General features: G+C 48.5%; 1 protein-coding gene across 1 annotated transcript; it reads left to right on the top strand.

Annotated features, from left to right (window-relative positions):
• The first annotated feature begins 1,753 nt into the window (after positions 1-1,753).
• HRK (harakiri, BCL2 interacting protein) lies at positions 1,754-27,360 on the top strand. Its single transcript, XM_048514382.1, has 2 exons — positions 1,754-2,247; positions 24,345-27,360. The coding sequence occupies exon 1, from the start codon at positions 1,893-1,895 to the stop codon at positions 2,181-2,183; it is 291 nt and encodes a 96-aa protein (XP_048370339.1). The 5' UTR covers positions 1,754-1,892; the 3' UTR covers positions 2,184-2,247; positions 24,345-27,360.

The raw sequence follows: 27,360 nt of genomic DNA, 5'->3' as shown, positions 1-27,360 counted from the left end.
AACGTGTGATTGGTGTTTGGAATATGCTGCCACAGGAGGTGGTGATGGCCACTAACCTGGATAGCTTTAAAAGGGGCTTGGACAGATTTATGGAGGAGAAGTCGATTTATGGCTACCAATCTTGATCCTCCTTGATCTGAGATTGCAAATGCCTTAACAGACCAGGTGATCGGGAGCAACAGCCGCAGAAGGCCATTGCGTTCACATTCTACATGTGAGCTCCCAAAGGCACCTGGTGGGCCACTGCGAGTAGCAGAGAGCTGGACTAGATGGACTTTGGTCTGATCCAGCTGGCTTGTTCTTATGTTCTTATGTTACACTGTCCAGTGTGGGCTCAACACAGACTGGAGGTGGTTTGCTCATTACACAAAGCAATTGGTTTTCTGTAGAGATCCCTGCGCAAGTGGGTGTGGTCTTTTATCACTGACTGGACATTTTTCAAAATTAATTTACTTTATTTATATCCCACCTTTCTCCAAAGCGGCTTACATCATTCTCCTCTCCTGTGTTTTATCCTCACAACCGTCGTGCCCTGTGAGGTAGGCTAGGCTGAGAGCAGGCAATTGGCCCAAAGTAACCCAGCATGACAGAGTGGAGATATGAACCGTAGTGTGACAACCCTGTGTTGGCGAAGCTATGGCACTCCAGATGTTCATGGACTACAATTCCCATCAGCCCCTGCCAGCATGGGGCCATGCTGGCAAGGGCTGATGGGAACTGTAGTCCATGAACATCTGGAGTGCCATAGCTTCGCCACCACTGCGTGACCCCTTCACTACGCTGGCTGGCTCTCTGGCTTTCTCTTGCATTCAAACATAACACACATATCTCCTGGACTGCTGGTTTCTGAGGTAATTTATCTCTCCCCTTCCCCAAGAGCCTTTTGAGCATATGTATACTTCTACCACATGGGCGTACGCAGTATCACACACCTGAAACGAGAAAGAAGAACCTGGGCGTGACTCTGTGGTCTGTGAGCCAGTCCCCAGACAGGTACTTTAACTGCAAAAAATTAACAGATCAGACACGTTCATGGTAGAAAACAAATCCCATCAGTGGCTATTGCCGGAGACTAAAGGGAGGTAGTAGTATACCTCTCAATGATACTAGCGCTAGGAAGCAACACCAGAGTGCTAGTGGACCAGTGATAGGAGGCCTTCACCTCTATGGTCACCCTCGGGGCAAGAGGTGAGCTCCTGTGTGCAAAAGGCTGCTGGAGGACAGAAACCAATGATTTAATCTAACAGAGCAGTCAAAACCCAGCAACGTGTGTTGTGGAGCGCGGAATCCAGAAACAGGTTAGCTGCTCCACCCCTTATTCCTGGGCTTCAATCAGCCTGGGCGGGGGGGGGGGTGCCTTTTATTCCGGGCGTGTGGAATGTGGGGGGTGGGAGAGTGACACCCCTCCCCCCTTTTGCCCAGCGGATCCATTCCGCCCCCGACTTCCACGCATCCTTCCTCGGCGTCACGTGTGGCTGGGTTTACCTGGTTACAAGAGTCTTTGTTGTTGGGGCTGCGGCAGCAACAGCCTCATCCATAAACGCGGGCAGGGGTGGGGGTGGAGCCCCAACTCGCGCGGAGCCCCCCAGGCTCCTCCTCTGGCCAGGATGGAGGCGAGCCGGGGAGCTGAGGGCGACGGCGAAAGGGTTAAGGCGGCCCCCCCTTTCCCAGCCCCGTCTCCCTCCCGCCCCCTCCCTCGCCGCTGTGTTGCGGCCGCCCCGTCGGGGAGGATGATCTCAGCCAGCCTGTGACGCCCGATCGCGCCAGACGGACTCGGCAGCTCGGCGAAGCGGCGGCGCGGCGGCGGCGGCGACTCCGGGCTGGGCATCGGCGCTGGGCTGGCCGGAGGCGGAGGCGGCCCGGTGGCGGCGGCTGCAGCGGGCCTCCTCGCCATGTGCCCCTGCTCCCTGCCCGGCCGCCCCCCGGCCGCCTGCGTCTGCGCCGCCACCGCCACCAGCAGCAGCCCGGCCACCAGCAGCGACGGCGCCAGCCCGGCCAGGGCGCGCGTCTCGGCGGCGCAGCAAACCGCGGCGCGCCTCAAGGCGATCGGCGATGAGCTGCAAGCCAGGACGGCGCCCCGGGCCGCGCGGAGCCGCCGGGCTTCCGCCGCCGGCACCGGCCTGGCCACCTCCTTGGCGCTCCTGGCCGCCTTGGCCTGGCTGAGCCGCAGGGGGCGCGCGTAGGGCGGACGGAGCGGCGGCGCCTCGACGGGCGGCCGAGCGAGCGAGTCAGTGGCACCGGCGACAGGTGAGAGGGAGGGCGGCGCGGCGCGGGGGGGCGGGGGCTTCTGGGGGACCCACGAGGAAATCGGCATCGTTGTGATTAGCCGCCGTGGTGCAGGGCGCTGTGCAGCGCAGCGGAGGTCTCTGCCCCGAGAGCCACGCAATCTGGGATTCTGTGAAAGGAAGGGAGCAAGTTGAAAGGGAAGAGGTTGAAAGGGAAATATATATTTATTCTATGGCTATAAGGTCAGATCCCTCGGGGGGAATGAGAAGTCTAAGGGGCTGTGCTTGATGGGCAAAGGGATTTCGGAAGAGAGAGGAGTTTGTAAGGCACCTTGAGTCTCCTTACAGGAGAGAAAGGTGGGGTATAAATCCAAACTCCACCTCCTCTTCTTCTGAAGACATGTAGAGAGAGAGACACAGAGAGAGGGGGGGGAGGGTAGTTCCAGGCACTAGGGGCAGCCTGGGAGAAAGTGTGGGTCTGGGTACCCATGGAGGGGACAGTTCCAGAGTTTCCACCTGAATCAGTGAGTAGATTGAGAGAGGCAATGGGGTGAAGTGCTCAAGTGACTTTCTGGCACCTTTTTTGCTGTGCCTACAGAAGAGGTCTCTGGGGGCAGCTTCACCTGTTGTGAAATGAGGAGGGGTGGACACCCGTTCTTCTCTCTGCTCTTTTTTCCAGACTCCCCCCCCCCCTTGCTTGTGAGTCACAGAGCAGGAGAACATCCATTCTCTCGGGCAGGTGAGCCCAGGGCAGCCAGTTCAAAACTTCAGTGGGGCACAGAGGAAGGGACCTGAGATATCTAGTATTTATGTTGGGGATGGAGAAAAACCCTTAGTCCTTCAGCTCCGGTTAAAACTCATCTTGACTTAGGCTTCAGATTTTGCCGTGTTCCAGCCACACACATCACACCACATTTAGTCAGCCCTGTACACAGAACATACACCAATCTCATGGGGGAGTTGTGAGTGTATATAATGAGCAGGTATTTTATTGCCAACTCTGTCCCAGACGACGTAGCCATCAGAAGTTACCGTGACACACTTTGTATAGTTTAGAGCAGTTGCCCTTGCCGCCAAAGAGAAATGACTGAATCCTGAACTGAGCATGGAGCACAGAGGACATCTTTGTGTCCCAAGAAGGGCACCTGTGCGGAGTTCCTTCTCAACCCTGATTTTCTACATTAAGAAAATGCCCACCAATTACTACACTGTCTCAGATTCAAGGAAATCAGATCCAAGTATGTGAATCTTACTCCTTTACATTTACCCAATCTCCCCGATTTAATTAGATTACACTACTTGTTGGACAATCCTGATCCTTCTCTCTGTATGATAGTGGCAGACTTTCTCCTGGAAATTACTAAACGCCAGTAGATTTCCTTCAACCTAACATTTATTTCCTGTATTGTATATGCTTTTTAATCCTTTTTTTATTATTGCTGTACTGTTGTCTATGCCAATAAAGGCTTGCTGATACATTAAGAAAACAGGAGGTGCATTTGGGTTGGAAGAAACCAGTTTCGGAGGAGAGACACGAGCCCTTGATTTCGGTCGCTGGCATCTCTGAAAGCTTCCCGACCCAGAGCCAGGGACGTGATCCAACCATTTTGGCTGTCCGTGGCTGCCCCCTTTTAAAGTGCAAATTCCCCGTTGGCTCCACTGGCAGAGGTGGCAGGAGGTAAATGTGGTTGGTGGCCACGCTCTCCCAGGCAGGTGTGTCCTCTGGCACCTGGTGTCACACTTGAATGTGGCACAGAGGAACAGAGCAGGGAGATGTGCCTCCTCAGGAAACAGTAAGGCAGAAACCCTCTCAACAGGTCTTCTTGAATCCACCAGTGATAGAAGATTGCTTGAAGCGACGTTTCTCTGACACCAGGTCTTTAAAAATCCAATCCGGTAGAAAGCTGTTCAGCTTTCACCGGGAAAATTTGCTGGAGTGAAGATCTCCAGCGCTGCAAAATTAGAGTGTGCTCTTTTCCCTCTAACTTTGGGTTGTTAGAAGTGTCTACAGGTTTTTTGCTTAGGTTAATGGTTGTTTTGAAACAATTGGCTGAACTGCAATGAACAAGTCCTGCGTTCAGGCCCCGGTGTCCCTGGTCATTTAGGAGGATCCTGGCCAGTTGACGCTGGTGAAGACCTGTCTCTGCTTCAGAGCTGCTGTCAATCAGAACAGACACTACTAAGCTAGATGGGACCAACCATCTGACTTCTGATAAGGCAAGAAAAGGTTGTAAACAGCCAGGGGCATACCGCCCAGGAGGACATATGGAGTCAAATGTCCCCGGGCTGTGGCCATTTAGTCACATGGGGGGCGTAAAATTGCCCCCCACACCCCTCCTCCTCCCCCTAGGTTCATACACTGACTTCAAGACCTGGTGCAAAAAATGTTGTTTGATCATGGTGGGGGAAGGCGTCCACCCATACTGGGGCAGGGGGGAGTTCAGAAAACTCAGATTTTGCACCGGGCTACATTTTCCCTAGATACGCCTCTGTAAACAGCTATCTTGCCCCAGGCAACAAGATACAAACCGTTTATTAGGGTCAACCAAAACAATAACAAAAACATTGCGCCATCTTGCACGTGCTGTGCATTGTTCTCGGCAGCCCTACTTTTCTTTTTCTGATGTCAGCAGCCTCTTAGATTCCTGCAACCGGACAATAAGCCCATGGCTCTGTGGGAGAGCACAGGTTTTGTATGCATAAGGTCCTGGGTTCAATCCCTGACCCCCTCCAGTTCAAAAGATCCCAGCTAATAGTTGTTGGGAAAAACCAGCCTTCGCCTGGTGCCCAGAGAGCCCGTGCCAGTCAGCGTTGGCAGTGCCCGGTCTCCATGAACCCATGATCTGACCCAGCATAAAGCAGCTTTGTGTGTTTGTATAATTTTTGGGCTCATCCATTCATGGCAAAACCTGCAGGGAAGAGCTGATACGCCTGTTGGTTTCCGTGCAAACCAGGCGTGAGATTCCTTCTTCGCATTGCTTTCCCCAGAACGGCTTGCTTGGGGGATACTTCTGAAAGTCTCCCGGCTTTTAGCGCTTCTCAGTTGTCTTGATCCAAGCAACAGCTTTCCCCTCTCCTGAGTGTGTGTTTGTGTACGGTGTAGCGCATGCTGAGCATGAAAAGTGCCCTGGGAACAGGCAGATTGCTTTCCCCCACAGAATACTCGTGTGCCGCGTGTGGGAAGGCAGCTGTGTCGAGCAGCAAGGAATAAGTTGCTCCTGTTGCTTACGGAACCTCGTGCTTCAATAAATCTGTTCAGCTCGAAGGTGCCAGAAGACCATACTTTAGCAAAGCAGTTGTCGGCTGGAGTACTATGCATGTCTGAACATCAGGAGCCCTAAAGAACACATAGAGTCTTTCCGTTTGAAGTATTTTTGGGCTTGCCCTTTGGGGAATTTATTAATTTTTCTATATGTGATGTATTTAAGTGCTTTGGAGCCTTGATGACAGTCTGTTCACAAATAGTGAGAACGTTGTGAAGGTAGAACAGAAACAACAAAAGGGTCTTCATGGAAGCTGTATTATTGTAGTTGAAGCTTTTATGGGGGGGGGAGCTTACTGTATTGGATTTATTTGTTTGCTAGCTTGCTTATATCCCACCTTTTTGTTCTGAAAAAGGACAAAGATGTAAAACACCCAAATGTGATAGGAACATCAGATAACAAACAATTAATTTTTGTAAATATACAGATGCGTAACATGTTATTTTCAGTTCATATAAATTCAGAAACAGGGGAGGGGAAACACTTCCATCTCCCAGGCTGCTTTGCTGCTGACTTAGAAGTCTCTATTATTCCACACACAAATTCAAGGAAGAGTCTGGCATGAAATTGCTGAAATGGAATTTGACTGGAAGTTAGTTTCTATTTGCTATGGACTTAGCCATGACCATTTGGGAACTTGGGGGAGGGGGGCTCCCTACATATTTTAAGTAAACAATAGCAGCAGTTACTGCTGTTGCAAATTGTTCGTGTGTCCAGCTGAGTTTCGTATAGAAACGTCACAGGATATACCTCTCACATTTCATCATCTTTTGGTCCTGCTGTTTCTAATTCTTTCTATATTGGTATGTGTGAACTTTAAATACCACCTGCTAAGCAAAACACAACATGCATCTGACATGCATTGAGCTCCCCCACACCCCCGCATTGCTGTATCCCAGTGGTTCTCAACCTTCCTAATGCCGCGACCCTTTAATACAGTTCCTCATGTTGTGGTGGCCCCCAACCCTAACATTTATTCATTTTACAGATGGAGAACACTGATGCAGAGAGTCTTAGGAGACCCCTGTGAAAGAGTCGTTCGACCCCCAAAGGGGTTGCAACCCCCAGGTTGAGAACCGCTGCTCTACCCATTCTCCAACCCCCCCCCCCCCCCCACCAAGCTGCTGTGTCAGGGAAGCAGTGGGGTATAAATCCAAACTCCCTCCTCCTCCTCCTCCTCCTGTTGGCTTCCTGAGCCCTTCCTGGCCCTGATAGATGGATTTAAATATCCACGGATGGAGGCCACATATCATAGATATATAGATCAAAATGAGCCCAGCCCCGTTTTCACTAATCTCCAGTTGAACCTTTGGAGGTGAGGGCATTAGTTTGAGGGGAAGTCCCAATTCAAGATGCATCTCAATTTCAAGCATCAGATAGCACGAAATACCTTTCTCTGTCCAAGACCTGCTTCAGGGAGCAGCAGTGGCGTAGTGGTTAAGAGCAAGTGTACTCTAATCTGGAGGAACCAGGTTTGATTCCCCGCTGTGCCACCTGAGCTGTGGAGGCTTATCTGGGGAATTCAGATTAGCCTGTGCACTCCAACACATGCCAGCTGGGTGACCTTGGGCTAGTCACAGTCCTTCAGAGCTCTCTCAGCCCCACATACCTGACAGGGTGTTTGTTGTGAGGAGGGAAGGGGAAGGAGTTTGTAAGCCCCCTTGAGTCTCCGTACTGGAGAGAAAGGGGGGATATAAATCCAAACAACAACAACAATTCTGCTTCTCCTCCTCCTCCTCCTCCTGCTCTGAATCTTGAATGTTTTTATGGAACCATCCTGAGCAGCATCAGTGGGCTTAGAAGGGTGTCTTTCTGCTATGTCATAAGTTGGGCAGGAGTTGGAACTGGGAGGCTCTTTTCAGTGATTCTAGTCACTGGTCTCATGTTTGTACGGCCTGGGCCCAGTGGGGGCTGCTTCCCCTGCATTTGACACTCTTCTCTCAGTCATGTACCGTGATTAAAAAAACAACAACAGACAGCAGTGAGAAGCATAGAAACGAACCCACTGAGAGAATATGAAAGCAGAAATGTAATTGGTATTATTCTCTTACCTTAACCACAGTGGCTGACTCACCTCCAGCCAATTACAGGAGGGTCCAAGTGTGGAAGGAGCCATTGTAGGATGCAGAATCTGGTACCCCGAGAAACCCTGTTTCTTTTCTTTCCAGTTCTTGTGATGCCAAGCACAGTGTTGGCGTTTGCAATCTATTGGCTCTATTTGCGGAAGACACAAACCCAGCAAAGATCTGTGCAGAGTTTCTCATCGTGCTGGCGTGTTATTAGCCACCTTCCCGCTGCTTCTGTTATTTTCTGTCCTGTTGCTTCCAAAGTTATTTTCCTTCATTCCATCTATATATGTCCTTGCCTTCTTGCCTTCTCTGGCCTCATGACTAAAAAAGAAAAAGTCACTAGTTCCTCTAGAAACAGAAAACACAATACAAAATGGGCATTTAATTCTGAAAGCGCTGTTTGGCAGTACATCTGGCCTGAGGAGGAGTCCTTGGTTATCTCCATGAAGAAGAAGAAGAGGAGGAGGAGGAGGAGGAGTTTTGATTTATACCCCCCCTTTCTCTCTGTAAGGAGACTCAAAGGGGCTTACAATCTCCTTTCCCTTCCACCCCACAACAAACACTCTGTGAGGTGGGTGGGGCTGAGCGAGCTCAGAAGAGCTGTGACTCACCCAAGGCCACCCAGCTGGTATGTGTTGGAGTGCACAGGCTAATCTAGTTCCCCAGATAAGCTCCACAGCTCAAGTGGCAGAGCAGGAAATCAAACCCAGTTCTCCAGATTAGAGTGCCCGTGCTTTTAACCACTATGCCACTGCTGCTCCCCCAGATCCATACACATAACTCTACACAGAAACATGTGCCCCACAGGGTGGTCCTAAGCAGAATGATATCATTTTAATTCTATTCAAGTCAAAGTTGATTTAGGACTTGATATTAAACTGAGCCATTTGAAAGCGATCCATTATAAAGATACTCAGGTACTCTGTAAAAATAATGTCATGGTGGAGAATGATTTACTATGGTGAGGCATGATATCTGTATTGACAAATCATGGTTGGTAATCAGCCAGCAAATTAGAATTAGAAACCCTGGTTTGAAGATGGTTTGAAAACCATGGCTTTGGTCTAATTATTGTTTGATGTCTGAGTTGGGAAAAAACTCTCTCCAGAGGCTGCTGTAGCATGAAATTTACTAAGTGATCTAACCATGGTTTGATGTAATATCTGAATTACGTCTTGTGAAACTTTAAGGAACATCCTGTAGGTTTTTTTTTTAATTGGCAAAAGCCTACCTCACCAGTTACAGAAGTGGAAAGCAAGGATTATATAGATCTGGTTGGGAGGGGGGTTGTTTTTCAAGGGGAGACACAAAAATAAATGAGAACACACAAAAAGCGAGTTGATGGAGTGAAGCAGTTACAAGGGGATGAGAGTTTTTAGGAATAGATCAGTCCAGGAACACCTTACCCTGGGAGGTTAACGCTGTGTTGGCACGGAATAAGATGTGAACAGTTTGTCATGATTAGGCAAATTAGTTCAAGCTATATGACAGTGGATCAGATCAATTAAAGCTTTACTGTTTGGCAGTATCAAGAGGTGTCTGTCCCTTGAGCAAGACGCTTTTGCTTTTGTGAAGCGACTTTGTGGTTAGAAATGGACTACCTGGGGGGGAAAGTCTGGTTTCTTTGGGTTGCCATTTCTAATGCCTAAGCACTGAATACTACCTAGACCAGTAGTTCTCAACCTTCTTAATACCGCAACCCTTTAATACAGTTCCTCATGTTGTGGTGACCCCCAACCCTAACATTTATCCATTTTACAGATGGAGAACACTGATGCAGAGAGTCTTAGGCGACCCCTGTGAAAGGGTAGTTCGACCCCCAAAGGGGTCCCGACCCACAGGTTGAGAACCACTGACCTAGACTTTGGTGGGCTTGGTGCTCTGGTCAGTGGACCATCAGATATTGCTGTTATGTCAAGATTGTCACCATAGAGATACAGAGATACTTGTAAGAGTTAATAGTGATATCATTTGGGTAGTAAGGGCAGAAGGGAGGGCTGCTTGCTCCCTAGTCTTGCAGAAAACTTAGCAGCCTAGAAAAGTATCTCCTACTAGCTACCTCCCAGTATGGTATAGTGGTTAGAGCACTGGGAAAGGTATAGGAGATTTAAATATGATTACTCTCTGACGTGGAGGATCACTGGGGTGGCTTTGGGCCAGGCGCTATCTCTCATTATGAAATACCTCACAAGGTTGTTGTAGTGAGACTCAAACAGAGGCGATGGGAACGATTTCAGCTCCTTTGGCTCCCCATTGGGGAGAAAAGAGGTGTACAAATATCTAAACAAAAAGATCAGTATAAATAATTACAGGGATCTACAAGCAGGAATAATGGCTGCAGCTGAGCTTTTGAAATGGTTGGCTGTTACTTTGTTTTGTATCGGTTTTTATTTCATTTAAAAAAAGAATGTTTCGTAACTGTAGGCTGACCCTGATTTTCCAAGGTAAAAGCTAACAAAAGGAACAGGTCAGTGAAAAATACCTAAACATTGTTACAGTTCATAACATTTTGTTTTAAATGGATTTTGCAGTGGCTCAGTGACTCTTTTGTTTTTGTAATTAGCATAAGGGTTGAACTTGTTAATGATAAAAATGCTGTTTGGCATTTAATAAAGTTAATTCTTTGACAATATTGGATCAGTCAAGCAAACCTATGATCGGCCCCGGACTTCATTATCTTAGACACAGAATGAATACTGTTCTGTTGGTAAGTTCACAAAATATGACTTCTGCTTGCTAAAGATACCTGTCTATTCCACAGCTTAGAGCTATGATGTTCTGACAAGTAACTGACTCCATCTTAGTATCCCTCTCCAAATTCTGGGTCCAATGTTTGTTTCCTCAGTCTCATCCCATACAATTAACAACTCTGTCAAGCCCTCTCTGAGTAGGTGGTGTGTACATTTTCAAAAAGAAATAAACTACATGACTAGGCCCAAATCCATTATCCTGTTCCTGGGTATCATTGTTTTGAGAGCCAAAGTGCGCATGGTGTTTGAGTTCTGTGATTTGAACTGAAGAAGATCTATAATTTGGCCCTTAAAAAGCAATCACAAGTGGAAGACATGTCTATACATACATACATAAGCCTTTATTGGCATAGTCAGAAAGAGTTACATAAATCGGGAACAATTGCATGAATACATGATAGATAAAAGGCCCCATGGGGAGCACAACAAATACGTTCTACTGGGAACTCTCAACTATCTCCGCAATGAAATTGGCGATCTCTTCACAAAGACCGGGGTCCGAGTTGTTTAACAATAGAGATAACCTAGTCAGATCAGGCAGCCCAGATTGGAAGAAAAAATGTAGGTTGGTAAATTTAGATCTGATGTTATCAAATCTGGTGCAGTGCAAGAGTTGGTGAGTCAGGGTTTCAACTACATTAAGTTTGCAACTGCATAACCTTGCGGATTTGTCTAAATTGCTGAACCTACCCTTTAATAGGGCAGAGGGCATAATGTTAAAACGCGCAATGGTAAGGGCTCTCCTGGGTTTGTTAAGGTATGGAGGTAATAGGCCATACGTCTCTGCTCAAATGGAATTAGGAGTTGTATTGGAGAGCAGGTTCGTTTGGCTGATAGATGTAAATTTGCAAATGGAAGACATGTCTAGATTGGGGACACGATGCTGGGGAATAGGGAACAAAATTTTTTCTAGAGTCCCTCTTCCCCCACTGGCACTTAAAGCAGCCAAGGGGTTCTGCGACTGCCAATGAAGAAGAAAAAGAGTTTGGATTTATATCCCACCTTGAATATATCCCACTCAAGGTGGTTTACAAGCTCCTTTCCCTTCCTCTCCCCACAACAGGCACCTTGTGAGGCTGAGAGAGTTCCGAGAGAACTCTAACTAGACAGCAGGAATGTAGGAGTGCGGAAGCACATTTGGCTCACCAGATAAGCCTCTGCCACTCAGGTGGAGGAGTGGGCAATCAAACAGATCAGAATCCACCTGCGTTTAACCACTACACCATACCACACTGAAGGAAGAGGAAGGCTTCAGCTCCTGAGGAATTTCACCTACTGTAGGGGTGGGGCAGTTCATTTTGCTGTGCCTAAAAGACGCATGCTGGTTCTGGAGCACAAGGGCACAGACCATTTGGAAGACAAGTGCGGGTGGGAAGGGCCCCTTTTTAACATTGGCTTGAGGGGTGGGATGGGGTGGTTTCAATCATGGTTACAGCACGGAAATGGCCTTGGTAGCCCTGACTGAAAGAGGGGGAATACAACCCTTTGATTCTCCTTGGTCTCTCAGCAGTGTTTGATACCATAGGCTATAGCATTTTTCTGGACCAGCTCTGGGGAACGGGGTTGGGGGACACAGTGTTACAGTGGTTACCCTCCTACCTTCAGGGTCAGTTCCAGAAGACAGCATTGGGGGACTTGTGCTTGGAACTCCCTTGTGGGGTTCCCCAGGGCTGGGTCCTGTCCCCTGCCCTGTTCAACAGCCATATGGAGTTGCTGGGTGAGGTCATCAGGGGATTTGGAGTCAAGTGTCATCAATATGCGGATGACACCCAGCTCTATCTCCCCGTTTCATCAGAGTCAGGAGAGGCTTTCCATGTGATGGACTATTGCCTGGAAGCAGTTATGGGCTGGGTGAGGAGCAACAAACTGAAGCTGAATCCAGACAAGACAGAGGTTCTCTGTGTTTTGGGCTCCCTAGTCCATGAGATCATGGGGAATCCAGTTCTGGATGGGGTTATATTGCCTCAGAGGGACTGGCTGCAAGATCTAGGGGTGCTCCTGGATTCAGCTCTGTCCTTTGAGCTTCAGATGATGGTGGTGGCCATAAGGGCCTTCTAGCAGCTCTAGCTGGTTCACCAGTTCTGCCTGGCCACAGTCTGGTTATACTCTGGTAATCTCCCGATTGGATTACTTTAACAAGCTCTGGGGCTGCCCTTGAAGATGGTGTGGAAGCTGGAGTTGGTGTAACATGCGGTACATCTGGCTATTCACATATCACACTGGTCCTTAAGGAACTGCACTGGCTCCCAATTTACTCCTGGGCCCAATTCTAGGTGTTAATGTTGACATACAAAGCCTTAAATGGCTTGGGCCCTGCCTATCTTAAGGATCACCTGTGCCTGTACGTACCTGCCCAGGAACTGAGATCACATGGGGAGGAGCTCCTGGTGGTATCTCCCTCCACAGGAGGGCTTTTTCTGGGATTGACCTTAATTTCTGGGTCCCTTTGACAAGTTGTATGCCCGAAACAACTTTGAGAGGTGTTAAAGGTGCTCAGATGGGACGCTCCGCCAGGCGCAATCAGAGTCTTGGCTGCTGGGCATTGAGAGAATAAAGCCACCCAACTCTTCTGGTGAATTTCCAAGTCTGGGATGCAGATGAAAATAAAAACAACACACTAGGATAATTAACTAGACAAGGCACACATCTCTCGACTCCCACCCCACCTCACCATCTGTGACAATCTCCGCCGTTCCTTCCATCTCTGCCTTATCGCATCCCTGCCATCCGTCTCTTTCTCGCTTCATTTAGGTTGATGAACGATGCGCGGTCACCCCACGTTGTAGGTCAGATCTAAAACAGTGTGTCACCAACTATATGCATGTTGCTGTGATGATGCCGTTCCTGGGAAAATGCTCAGAGATTAGATAATGTGCAGAGACTGGGGACAATGCTTTGTGCAGTTCGATTGAAGGAGGAAAAACGCAGTAGAAGGATTATTTTGGGACTTATCATCGAAAAGGCTGGAACGCAGCCCAGAATGGATCCACCTGCAGAAGCTGTTAGGAAGGAGGTGGGAAGTGGCCGTAAGATCAGTAGTCCAGCATGTATTTTGCAAGCAAGGGTCTCAGGTTCAATTCCTGGCATCTTCAGTTGAAAGGGTCTCCAGCAGCATGACTGGAAGAGACCACAGCTGAAAGCCTTGGAGGACTGCTGCCCATTAGGTAGATTAGCATTCGGTAGATCAGCAGCATTAGGTAGATCAGGAGTCCAGAACATGGCACCTATGAGCAGTGTGGTGCCTGCCAATAACATTTCTGGTGTCTGCCAAGTGTTTTTTGAAAGTGGGTGGGGCCAGCGGAACTTTTGCTCAGCAACACTTCTGATTGGCTATGTAGGTTTTAAAAACCATTGCTTTGGCAGCAGCTAGTACCATAACACAAGGATCATTACTGTATGGCTGCCGGTAAATTCTGGCAGCCATTTTGTAGTTGACCTTGCCTCCCACGGCAGCCATTTTATGGCTGCACCAGCCCTGTTATCTCAGAATTCCAAAGGTTAGGAACCCTGAAGCAGATGAACCAGTTTTCTCCTGTGGTATGGATGTGTCAGCTTCATATATTCCAAGAATATTCTCAGCTTGATATATCCGTGATGCAGAACAACAACATTGCCCTCCTTTTTTATGTTGCACAGGTTTGATTCCCCACTCCTCCACATGAGCGATGGACTCTTATCTGGTGAAATGGATTTGTTTCCGTACTTCCACTCATGAAGCCTTTTCGGCGACCTTGGGCTTAGTCATCATTCTCTCCAAACTCTCTCCGCCTCACCTACTTCAGCAGGTACCTGTTGTAGGGAGAGGAAGGGAAAGGAGTTTGTAAGCCACTTTGAGACTCCTTACAGGAGAGAAAGGTGGGGTGAACATCCAAACTCTTCTTCTTTGTCACTCTCTAACCAAGTGGTGTCCATCACTCCAAATATGGGAGAATTATAAACATAAGTAAATTGGAGTGAGAACAGTCAGATTTCCCCCTCATCTACATGTATTTAAACTTCAGCCAGACTTCCTTCAGAATTTCAAAGCCATCCATTCTGCCTTTCAAATCAGGTCCCTTTGAGAAGGGACATCCATCTCTAGAACTCTTTGCAGCAATTTAATTGGACTGAACAGCAAACTGGCACTGCAAAAGCACAAGGTCATTTTCTACAGTGACCCTTTTGAAGCTCTCTCTCTCACTTTGTGTGTGTGTTACAGAACAGTAGCTTCCCGAGTCAAAACTATACCGAATGCTGGGAGATCTGTGACTGGAACTTCCTAGTGTTTTAAAAAACAAACTTGGTTCCGATTTGGCCCGCAGGCCCACAGGTGAAAGGGCATTTAATCATTCCATTGAAATCCACACAACCTTTTGCACTGCTTCTTGCCTTAAAAGGAAAAAAAAGGGGTGCGTAAAGTATGGGTGCCTGCTTTTTCACTAATCTTCTTGGGGTTAATGATATCAGGTGGTGGGGCAGGGGAGAGTTCAGTTTTAATCAGCCCAACACTGAAGGGGGTAGAAAGACAAAGGCTTCTTTCCTCTTCTTCCATACCTGCAAGGTACTTTTCGAAAATGTCGGAAACATCCAGCCAGGTTTTTCTGAGTGTCTCATCTAGTTTGCTCTTAAAAATAGGTTGCTGGGAAGGGGCCATTTAGGGAAAGATAGTCACCTTCCTATCTCATTCGTGGGCTTCTGAGAACCACATGTCTGTCCGCTGTTGCAAGCAGGATGCTAGACTAGATGTATCCTTGGTTTGGTCCTGATGATGATGATGGAGAAGGAGGAGGAGGGTTTGGATTTATACCCCACCTTTCTCTCCTGTAAGGAGACTCAAGGTGGCTTACAAGCTCCTTTCCCTCCCTCTCCCCACAACAGACGCCTTGTGAGGTAGGTGGGGCTGAGAGAGTTCCAAGAGAACTGTGACTGGCCCAAGATCACCTAGCAGGAATGTAGGAGTGCGGAAACGGATTTGGTTCACCAGATAAGCCTCTGCCACTCAGGTGGGGGAGTGGGGAATCAAACCCAGTTCTCCAGATTAGAATCCACCTGCTCTTAACCACTGCACCACAATGAACTTTTCAAACATTCTTTTCCCCCGACGCCGTACCGGAAGCGGTCCAAATATACGATCCACTTTAAAATGTCCTATTTTGCTTTCTGCTTTGTCCCAACAACTGTCATGCATGTATTCAGACAACCAAGGAGAACTGGAGAGCTGTGAGCTGGCCTATTATGTGTGAAATCACCCTGCAGCGCCCTCTCTCAGACGTTAATACTACCCTTCTGCAAACAGACAGCCTTGCATTCTTCCATTCTGTTTTCTGGTGCTTTTCCACCGACAGAGCCCTGAATATTTGGGAGCTGACCCGCCTTTGCAGGAGCTAAATGGCTTGACTCCTGGGCTCCTGTCATGTCTCCGGTTTGTAAACTCTGTGTATGTGGGGAGGTGGGGCGCGCTCCACGGATTGCAGCTGTTAAATATGCAATCTGACATCACCTTGAGAGTCCCGGCCAGGCTCGTTTGTGCCAGTCTGGCATGGCAGCATGGGTAGTATTTTGCTCCATCAGCCTAGATGTGGCACAGCATGTTAAATTAAAACCCTGCATTTCCCTGCCAGTCTCACCACCAGCCTGGTCCCGTGCCAACAACGCTGCCAGTCACTTCCCACGCCATCAGCTTACCCGGCCTTACGCTGAGACGCTCCGTCAAAAAATTTCGGCGGAGTTAATTATCTGCATTCAAATTGAACTGATAAGATTTCCGGAGGCATCTCCCACTGAGCGGTGCTGAAGTCCAAAAAAACAGCTAAGGGCTTGGAGGCATCGCCCCAGCTATGGGACCAGGCCAGCTGACTCAGCAGTGGGCAATATTTTTACATGACAAACAGCAGAGCAAGAGCCCTGAATCTCACATCTGCTGCATTTGGTTCAGTCATTGTCACCAAGGAAAAAAAAAGTTTTGTTCTGACGCCCTGGCAGGGCTGAGCAAAAGAAAACTTCCCCGTTGGCCAGGACCCCATGCTGTTCTGTGACAGCCCTTTCAAGCAGAAATGTGGACTCACTAAATCATTGTGAGCATCAAAACTGTATCTGAATCGGCATCCTTAAGGATGTTTTGCTCTGCCAGCCTCTCACAGTGGACACGGTGCTTTTCAGCGTATCCACGCGACAGACATTTCTCCCTTCTGCACACCAAATGTATAACGGGTTGCAGCCGGGATGAAGGAACCCGTTTTCCTGTTTTCGTGTTCACGTGTATCCAGGCAGGCAGCAATTGGAGCCCATGGAAACAATCCGGGTTGCTGTTGCACCTTTGCGTGGAGACGCGTCTCTCTTTTTTAATTGCTTTTCCACTCGTAGCCTGCGCCGCAGGCGCGCTTCCGTGAATCCCTACGGCCATGCCCGGCGTCCCACAATGCGACTAAATCAGGAAGGTCTGTAATCCAGCGTGCAAACCTCCAGATGTTCATGAACTACAATTCCCATCAGCCCCTGCCAGCATGGCCAATTGGGGCTGATGGGAATTGAAGTTCATGAACATCTGGAGAGCAGCAGGTTGCTGACCCGTGGACTAAATGCACCCGTGTAGCTACACATCAGGGCCATGTTGTTGTTAGTAAAAGATAAAAAGTGTTCCATCAATGTTGGCAAGGCTTTCTGTTATTCTGCAAGACCCTTAGCTCTTAGCCTGCCTGCCCATCCACCTTCTAGTCTAGCTAAATATCCAGTAGTCAATGGCATCTGCCTTTCATTGCAGGTTAAAAATGGAGATGCGTTTCGTAAGTAGAAGATGAACCTGTTAAGCATCAGCTTAACTATAAAACACAGGGGTCAAAGCATCTCAAGAATTAAGACTAGAAAGTCCTCTGTCCTCATTTTGAATACACAGGTGTGCATTTATTCAGACATTTCTGTTATGCTTTTCTCCCCAGTGGAGTCCATCTTACGTTGTTCTTCTTCATTCACGAAGCAACAACTTTGTGAGGGAGAGTTAGTCTAAGAAAGAGTGACTGGACCACAATCACTCAGAAAGCTTCCACTGAAAAGTGGGGGGATTCAAACGTGGGTCCCTAAGATCCCAAGATGGCATTCTTAACAACTACCCCGCTCTGGAAAATTGCATCTTGCAATTACTCAGCATTGAGTCAGACATAAGAAAGCAGAGGGGGAACTGAAATACAATTCCCAGCAGGACCACGTCTGGATTTGGAGGGAATGCTAGGCAGATCTGTAGTAGGGTTGACTGGAAAGTAGAACAAAGTCCATCTGAAGGAAGGTCGGAGGGAAACTCCAGTTTATAAAACGAAGGCCGTTTCTGCACGGGCAGAAAATGACGGCCTGGAGACGGTAAAAACACCGTCTCCAGGCCGCCATTCGCACGAGGGGTGCAACGGCAGCGCAGCCGCGCCGCCCTTGCGCCGCCCGCCCGGCCTGGAGCCGGCGTTTCCCCAGAGCGCTTCCTAGCGCTCTTTTTGGGGAAAGCGGGCGGTGAAAACGCTGCCCGGCGGTTTAACAGCAGCGGCTTCGCTTCGACTCCACCCGGCACTCACCTTGTCCCTGGGCCATCCGGCGTCGGCGAGGAAGGCTCTGGGGACACGTCTACCTAACCTGCGCCTCTCGAGCAGGCGGGCAGACGAAGTGTCCCCGAACCTCGACGCGCAGCAGCTTCAACAATTCGCCGATAAATCTTGAGGGCGCCGGCGCTCAGCGGCGCCGGCTGCCAGCCTCTTCCCGGGGCGATCCGTGCTTGGACGGTCCCAGCGTCTTCAGGTTGGCGGCATTTATCGCGTTCCTTTGCCATCTTGGAAAGCGACCCAAGAGAGAAGCCACCCTGGAAGGGGAAGCAGGCAGAGCAGAGGTGGGATCCAGCAGGTTCTCACAGGTTCCCGAGAGTAGGTTACTAATTATTTGTGTGTGCCGAGAGGGGGTTACGAATTGGTGATTTTGCCACGTGATTTTTGCCTTAGTTATGCCCCTCCTCTCAGCAGTAGCGCGCAGAACTTGAAGCAGTCTAGCAGGAGGTGCACCTGCATGCATTCGTTTCCCGCCCAAGGACTGGTGCAGCGGCTGCATCCTTGCCACAGCCCCGCCCAGGAATGCCCCGCCCAGCCCCATTGGCGCTACGCCACAGTTTGAATCCCACCATCATGAGAACCTGTTACTAAAATTTTTGGATCCCCCCACTGACCCTGGCAGAGGTATTTGGAATTGGGTCTGAGGTAAAACCAGAATGGCAGACTAGCTGTTGTTGAGGTAAAGACCCAGATCTGACCTAGAAGTATGCCTCACCAAGTTAGATGTCAGCAGGTCTCCCTAGCTGTAATCCAGCTATAAAAAGCAAGTGAAGGAAGTTAGATGTATGGATTGGGGTGTGGTGCTAGGGCCCAATATCAGTCTGTACTGAAGCTGCTTACATGCCTGTTAATGCCATTATTTCAAGTTTATTTATTTACAGTTAGCAACCAGTAAATCAACAATTCATAAAAAGCCAAATTCCAGATTATTTACAAACGAAGAGATTAGAAAGCTAAACTATAAAGTAAAATTTATTTTAACATTCCTCCATAGGAGTTAAGGGTCTTCTGTCCACCTGCTGTCCTGTATTATGTATTATGAAAACACAAAACCGAAATAGTTCAATTTCCATTTATTGTCCATAAATAAGTCCATTTATTGTCTTTTGCAGCCCATTCAGTCAAAACAGGCCCCAGGATTTCTTCTCTAAGCTTGTCATATAGATGACACTTAAGCAACTTATGTTCTCGTTAATCACTAATGCCATTAATTGAATTAGGAGTTGTTTTTTAGATCCCTGTGTAAAAGGACCTGCTGGGTAAGAGGAGACACTGTTTTCAAGGAAGCTTCAGACTAGCCAATGCTCCTTTTGCTAGCTAGTTTCGGCCGTCTGGCGCCTTCCCCACACACGGGCCTCAGTTCTCCACTCAAAGAGTAGACCTGGCTGTGGGTTTTTTGAGGTGGGTCCGGAGTGGGATGATGGAGACGCCGCAGCTTCTGGCTCCATTTGGAGAGCTGCGAATGAGATCAGAATTTGGCTGCCGGCGTGTTCCATTAGTGAGTCAAACACTGGCAACGTACAGTCTGGTAATGGCACTGTGCAGCCCAAGATGGCCAAATTAATTTATTGGCAGAGAGGCTTCAAGGGGGTCATGTTGACTCAGAGTCAAGCTCCTGCAGGGAGAGGTCCCTGCTTGTTCTTGCCCCGTGGAAAGGCTCAGACTCGACCCCGAGTCGACTTTTAGAAGAGGATGAAAAAGCGTTGGTTTTTATATCCTGCTTTTCTTTACCTTTTAAGGAGGCTCAAAGTGGCTCACAATGGCCTTCCCTTCCCGTCCCCACAACAGACACCTTGTGAGGGAGGTGGGGCTGAGAGAGGCGTGAGAGAACTGCAAGGTTCACCCAGCAGGCTTCATGTGGAGGAGCGGGGAATCAAACCTGGTTATCCAGGTTAGAGTCCACCACTCTTAGAAGAGTTTGAAGAAGAGTTTGGATTTATATCCCCCCTTTCTCTCCTGCAGGAGACTCGAGGTGGCGCTGCAGGGCCAGGGGGGCGTGTCCCCAGGCCTCCGCGACGCGCCGGAGGCCCAGGGACAAGCCGGGTCGTGCGGGCGCCGGCGCTCCGCGGCGCCGGCTGCCCGCCTCTTCCCGGGACCGTCCGTGCGGACGGTCCCAGCGTCTTCGGGTTGGCGCTTCTCGCGCCGACCCAGCCGTTTCCGCTGCCATGCGGAAACGGCCAAAGAGAGAAGCCACCCTGGAAGGGGAAGCAGGCAGAGCAGAGGTGGGATCCAGCAGGTTCTCACAGGTTCCCGAGAGTAGGTTACTAATTATTTGTGTGTGCCGAGAGGGGGTTACGAATTGGTGATTTTGCCACGTGATTTTTGCCTTAGTTATGCCCCTCCTCTCAGCAGTAGCGCGCAGAACTTGAAGCAGTCTAGCAGGAGGTGCACCTGCATGCATTCGTTTCCCGCCCAAGGACTGGTGCAGCGGCTGTGAGAACCTGCTGGATCCCACCTCTGGACTAGCCCAAGGTCACTCAGCTGGCGTGTGTGGGAGTGTACAGGCTAATCTGAATTCCCCAGATAAGCCTCCACAGCTCAGGCAGCAGAGCTGGGAATCAAACCCGGTTCCTCCAGATTAGATACACGAGTTCTTGACCTCCTACGCCACTGCTGCTCCATCACACCAAGCTTCCTTTTAGAATTAGTCTAGCTTCTAGGTTTCCCACACATCCTTGCAGGTTACCGTACATACTCGCCTATAAGTCGACCCGAATATCAGTCGAGGCACCTAATTTTACCACAAAAAGCTGGGAAAATGTATTGACTCGAGTATAAGACTAGGGTGGGAAATGCAGCAGCTCCTGGTAACTTTCAAAAATAAAAATAGATGCCAATATAAGAAGTTTTTGAATATTTATTTCAAAGAAAAACAGCATGGTTTCAACAATAACTTTAAAAGTTCTGAAGTGGAATATATAACTCTCACAGACAGTATCTCTTCAGAGTCTCATAGGGAAGATGCTCAACAAGATCCCCTTTTAAAAAGTCCCTACAGGTTCTCATTCAACACGGATAGCTTCTCATGACACAGTGAAGATGCTTGCGTGGTGATGGCAGCCGCTGCCCCAAAGCAAGTCTTTTTTGCAGGTCTGCAAGCTCAGCCGTTCACTCGCGTGTAAGTCGAGGGGGGCTTTTTTCAGCACAAAAAATGGGCTGAAAAAGTAAATGTATACACAAGTATATAAGGCATTTGCCAACTAATTAATTTCTGCTGGTTGGGTCAGTATAATGCAATTTCATTCCTCCCCCCTGCCCCCCCCAAAAGAAACAGGCCTGTGCATCAAATTATACTTTAGACAAGAGCTGTTAATCCCCAAAACAACAGCTTGCTCTATTGTGAGACTGCTTGGTGGCATTTCACTGTTGTCTGCTCAGATTGGCAAAGGCCCTTTTCTCACACCTTTAAACACCTTTAACGGGAGACGTGAAGGGCAGTTCCATTCAGGGCCCAGTTTTCTATACATTTCTTGAACTCTTAATATAATTTGGCGAGAAACAATACTTTTTAGATCGAAAAGCGGATTTCAGGAGGTAGGAATGTAAAAAGAGGCCTGTGGGATCAGACAAGGGATTCGTCCATAGGTGTCAAACTCACAGCCCTCCTGATGTTATGGACTACAGTTCCCATCATCCCCTGCTAGCAATGTACTGGAATGATGGCAACTGTAGTCCATAGCATCTGGAGGGCCGCGAGTTTCACCCAGTGGCCAACCAGTTATACCAGCAGGGTATAGAGGCTGAGACCTTATGTTGCCTCCAGATGCTGTCATTTAAAGTATTATTACCTCTTAAAGGTTCCCTTTTGTCACCATGCGTTCAGGTAATTCCTCAAGATTTTGGAGTCTAAGGAGCGTGGGGTTTGGAGGAGAGGGACCTCGCTGTAGCATGATACCATAGAATTCACCCTCCAAAGTAGCCATTTTATCAATGGAAACTGCTCTGTAGCCTGCTGTAATTATGGGAGATCTTCAGGGGCCCCTCAGAGGTTGGTAAACCTGCCGTTGCTTCCCTGGATACATGCAGACATCTCCTGCTTCCATCTTCATCAAATAGATTTTTACAGGGTTTGGAAACAATGTTGAAAATCATGTCAGACTTGTTCACCTGAGGCTGAAATAGGACAAAGGCACTGACAGCAGAAAACCTCCTTTCAGGTGGCCTAAAAAATGTATTTGCCTGGAACAATAGAACAAAATTAGACTTGCTGCCACGATTGGAACTGCAGGTATATTTTTTGCTCTACAATGCAGCTGGAGCAGGCAAGATGTGGATCGGAAGGGGTGGGGAAGGAGGGGGTCACAAGGAAGTATTTTTAAATTCCTACACTGTGCTGTTTTCCCAACTGAAAATTGTTCCCTCCTTGGGCTATTAGAAGGCTAATGGGGGGGAAACAGTGGTTGTTTCCCCACTTACCTCGACCAAAGGTTGCTGCGCGCTACTCCCAGCGCGTGTCATTTCTGGCGCGCTCCCGGGCTTCCCCACGGGGTCTGCGCGGGGTCATCAAAAGGTGCCGTTTTGAGGAGCGCCAGGAATGACGCGTGCTGAGGGGGTGCGACAGCGGCAGCATCAGGGTGGCTGCGTTGTCACCGCCCCTGTAGTGGGGAGTGCCAGGGGACTGCGCGCTCTTTGGGGAGAGTAGCGCGCAGCAGCAGGTAAGTGGGGAAACGACCACAGTCAGGGTGCTTATTTCTATTAACTAAGGGGTGTTGGGCCAGTGTTCTGGTTTCAGTCCACATTTAATTAATTAATTAAGTTTTCAACCACTCTTGAGCCCCACGTTGACTCCCTGGGCCTCCTCCCCTCCAGCTGCTTTTTTGGATGAAATATATCATTTTGGACACGAAGCTGAAGAGTTTGCCATTATTTAGCTTTAGGCAATTTTCTCATTTCGGCAATCTGGCAAAGTATTTTCTTTTAAAAAAAACCCCTCTGAGCTTAGGGAGAGTGGTTTTGTGACTTTCCGTTTGAGAAATAAATCTAAAACACGTATTTTGACTGTTTTTTCTTTAGACCATATGGAAAAACTATTTAAGGATCTAGGGCAGTGATGGTGAACCTTTCCGAGACTGAGTACCCAAATTGCCACCTAAAACCCACTTATTTATCGCAAAGTGCCAACATGGCAATTTAACCTGAATACTGAGATTTTAGTTTAGAAAAAACAGTTGGTTTCGAGGTGCATGTTACTCGGGAGTAAGCTTGGTGAAGCAACTGTGCAATGCTTCAAATGGGTGAATCATGACCCTAGGAGGGTTTACTCAGAAGCAAGCCCCATTGCCAGCAACTGAGCTTACTCCCAGGTAAAGGATCATGCCCAGGCCAGCCTAGAGGTGTGTGTGGGGTGATCTTTCACCCCCCCCACATGATAAACTCTGTGCACGCATGCCCACAGAAAGGGCTCTGAGTGCCACCTCTGGCGCCCGTGCCATAGGTTTGCCACCGCTGATCTAGGGAGTGACTGAGGCCCTTTCTGCATGGGCCAATAAACGCGGGTGAAGGGCAGGATAAAACCCGTGTGGGGCAGGAACTTCGCACCATTCCCACCCTTAACACGGGTCTAACTCGCCCCTCACCTGCACTATTGGCTGCAGGGCGGGTTTTTTGAAAATCACATTTTCAGCTATTCTTTTATTTTAACGTGACTTTAATTGGCTGAGCAAACAGCCGTGGCTGTGAGGGACGTTCAGGCGCTGCGATCAAACTAGAGAATCAAACTAGAGAAGCAGCCACGCAGGGGGAACGGGCCATAACATGGTACTGGGCAGCGGTTCTGCCTCTCTGTGAGGCAGGAACTCAAAATGGCACGCACCCAGTGGTGGGATCCAAAAAATTTTAGTAACAGGTTCCCATGGTGGTGGGATTCAAACAGTGGCGTAGTGCCAATGGGGCTGGGCGCGGCATGACGGGGGCGTGGGCGGGCATTCCAGGGGCGGGGCATTGCTGGGCGGGGCTGTGGCAAGGACGCAGCAACTGTGCCGGTCCTTGGGTGGGAAACGAAAGTACACAGGCGCAGGCTGCCACGCACGCCGGTGCACCTCCTGCTAGACTGCTTCAAGTTCTTCACGCTACTGCTGAGAGGAGGGGCGTAACTAAGGCAAAAATCACGTGGCAAAATCACCCATTAGTAACCCCCTCTCGGCACACACAAATAATTAGTAACCTACTCTCGGGAACCTGTGAGAACCTTCTGGATCCCACCTCTGCACGTACCTCCATATGAAGGCGTGCTCCCCATTTGCATGGCTGGCTGCCACGGGACAGCCAGCCATGCGAATGGCCCAGGGCAAGGGCAGGTTCATGTAACCCACCTCTCACCCAGGTTTACGGCCTGTGCGGGAAGAGCCTGATATTTGGTAATATACTGAATCATTCAGATGCTTGCTTTCCGGTGCATTTGATGTTTCGTACCGAATTAGAATTGAAATTGTTCCTGCCATGAAATTTTAAGCAAAACTTTTCTCACCCTTTCCTTTTGTAGGCTGAAGGAAGATCTAGGTACTTGGGAAGTTCCCCCTGTTCCTGCAGGATTACCGCGCCTGAACAGCGGATGTGAAGAGTGGGGTAGAAGAAGGAGGAGAAGGATGCTGGCAGAGTCCTGAGTGACGCGGACGGAGGGAGCTGCAGCGCGGTCTGGAAGTGGAACAGAGACCGGCGTCCGAACGTGCTTTTGTACAGAAGAAGAATGTAAACCCTTCAGTGGTCAAACGTCCATCCATGCATGCCTTGTACAGCAGAGGTCTGAGTGGCGTGTGAGTCGCTGGATTAGTGGTTCCCTCCCGCACAGCTCCCCTTAGACGCAAGGTGTCGTTTCTCCTTTTCCCATGGCAGAGTGGCATTGTTCTTTGTTTAGCGTGCCCGGGAGCTCCTTTGAGCTGTTGTGGGCATCAGCTGGTCATGGGGTAGGGTTTGCGCAGCCCTGGAGAGAAGCAGTCTGTGTGTGCGCGTTTGTATATATATATTATATATAGAGAGAGGTGGAGTGTACATATCCAGTCTAAAGGTACAGGGAGGGTCAAATAAGAGTTAACTAGACTCTTAACTAGTTAACTTTTTTCTTTGGTGCTACAGATAAGATTGGCTGGAGCTAAAGTGTCTCCTTGGTGCTATTTTGTTTTTTAAAATGATTTTTGTCTAAAATGTGGAACTGAGAGATGTGTATTTTGATAATTAATATTTATAAGTAAGGGAATGGTGGGGTTTTTTTGCCGCTATTCCCATCCTTTTCTGACGTTTGATAGCTTTATTTTAGCTTAGCCCCTAACCTGTTCAAACTGCACACTAAGGGTGTTTGTTGAAGGATTACTTACTAATAATCCTGTAACATCTGTTCGTCCCCCACTGGGCAATGAAATAAGAGTCTTTCTCACCCCTGCAGTGTAGGACACACATATGGGTAAAAGGGCAATTCTAATCCGTTTTTTTTCAATTTTCGTATCTGGAGATGGGAATCATTTCTGGATGGACACAGAGTTATGAGGGCTGGTTTTGTGTAGGGCAAGGAAGGTTCTGTTCACCACAAACTATGAGAACAGAAGATTCCTCTGCTTGAGCATTTCTGTTAGCGCCAGAGTGACCAATGTGGTCCATGCGAAAGCAGGCAGGAGACAAAGTGTCACCATTTCACGTGTACAAAATCTACAGTGTGCACAGCTGGTGGTTTACCAGATGAGCACTTAAAAACCCGCAGCTGTACTAGAAAGAGAGGTTTTAGTATTCGGTGTTAACAGAGGCTGGCTGACTTTTAATTTCTATATGCCAGGAGTCTGAGTGCTTAAGGTGTAGATTAAAACCCAAGGGTCAAAGTGGCACATCTGTCTCTGAAGGTATTGTGGGCTATTTTGGCCATCCGTTTTAGCATCTCCAGTTAGCTCTGCAAACTGTTCCTTTCCCAAATGACCGAAAAACAGCCATTCACATCTGTACTGGGCAGATAAATAATTCTTGAATTTGTAAAAGGTTCATTGTGGACACAGTAGTTGTAAACCAAGCCAATTCCACTGCCCACCTTTCGGTGGTGTTGAGCTTCGTATCCTCAGAAAAATGTTGTACAACGTCAAGAGTGCTTCTGAGCATTCGGGGAGTGCTTTTCTTCATCATGAGCAACCTTACCCAGCTGCCACACCATGTGGGACGAGGAAGGGTAGGGCAGCCATGTTTGTGGCCTTACATATCTCGCTTAGAAACAAACCTCTAAATTGCTACTGGGGAATTCGAACGCAGGACACGCACATCCAAATTATGTAACGGGTCTAAGGCCAATTTCGCTTGCGCGAATATGTATCCATTGCCACATGCAGTGCCTTCCAAAGGAACATTGATATTGGAAATGTTAATGTGATTTTTTTGAGCAAAACGTTTGTACTGATTTTCTTGTAGGCAGCAGAGAGTAGCTGTTCAAGCCAGCTTTGCAAAAAAATATATATAATAATAATAATAAAAGGGGTGTGTGTACCTTAAGGCCTTTGTGTCTTAAGACCTTTGTGTCACCAACCTTAATAGGAACCACAACATGCTGTCTCTGCCTCGTGCTTTTCAGTAGCATAGATATGTTTAGCGGACAACCTTCATCTGCTGCAGCTTGGATTTCAATGTTTGTGGTGTTTAAATCCTGTGCTGTCCACAGGTGGAACTGTATCTTGGTCTTGGTTTCAAACGCTTCATAATAGGGAAGCGTTTGCAAGAAGAACAAAAGGGCTAGCTTCAGAGAGTGTGCAACCTTATGTGAATCCTTGGCGAGCCCCATTGTGTGACCAATAGTACACTTGAAATACATCTCTGCCGTGCGTGGGATAAAGCTGTGGATGAACCAGCCCTAGCAACTGCTTTTCAGATTGGGAACTTCAAATGGCAAGGCTGCTTGTAAAACGGCACGGAATACATTAATATCTTGCTCTTGGCAACATGAAAAGGGCTTTTTTTGTTCTCGTTGCCATCTTAAGGTGCCCGGTTTTCATCATCTGAATTTCGTTTTTTGTTCTTTGCAGAATTTTGAATATTTTGGCGAGGAGTGGGGGAGAGGGAGGGTGGGTATAAAGTCCATCAGCATCCTCCCCCCAGACCGAAAATAGGTCCCCAAGCCGAGTATTTAGACTTTGCCAGCATGCTTCCAAATATAATCCCTGGAGGCTAGCTGTTTGCGGAGAGAGAAACATTGCTGCGATTCTCATGAATACGATTTCTACATGACTTCACCAACACAGTGCAGAACGTTGCACGTGTACGTTGGTGGAAGACAAGATCAGCCGTAAAGCTGCAAATACCAGACGCCTGGGGGAAGTGTGTGTGAGAAAGAAAGAACAGTGTATGGCTGTGACCTTCCCATCTTGCTTGGGGGCTTTCAGAATGCATTTTGTGGGGCTGCTGCTAAACTAGATAGATCCCTCATGTTCAGAGGTAGTATACCCCTGAATATCCACTGGCTGAGGAATGTTGCCTTGCAGGGGTCTGCAACCTGCGCCTCTCCAGGTGTTCATGGACTACAATTCCCATCAGCT

The sequence above is a fragment of the Sphaerodactylus townsendi genome, linkage group LG13 (assembly GCF_021028975.2).
Source record: "Sphaerodactylus townsendi isolate TG3544 linkage group LG13, MPM_Stown_v2.3, whole genome shotgun sequence".
Classification (NCBI taxonomy): domain Eukaryota; kingdom Metazoa; phylum Chordata; class Lepidosauria; order Squamata; family Sphaerodactylidae; genus Sphaerodactylus; species Sphaerodactylus townsendi.
Note: the sequence above shows the minus strand (reverse complement) of the source record. Positions and strands in the feature narration are given on the sequence as shown.

Coding starts and splice junctions, on each gene's coding strand:
- HRK (XM_048514382.1), top strand. CDS start 1,893: ATGTGCCCCTGCTCCCTGCCCGGCCGCCCCCCGGCCGCCTGCGTCTGC.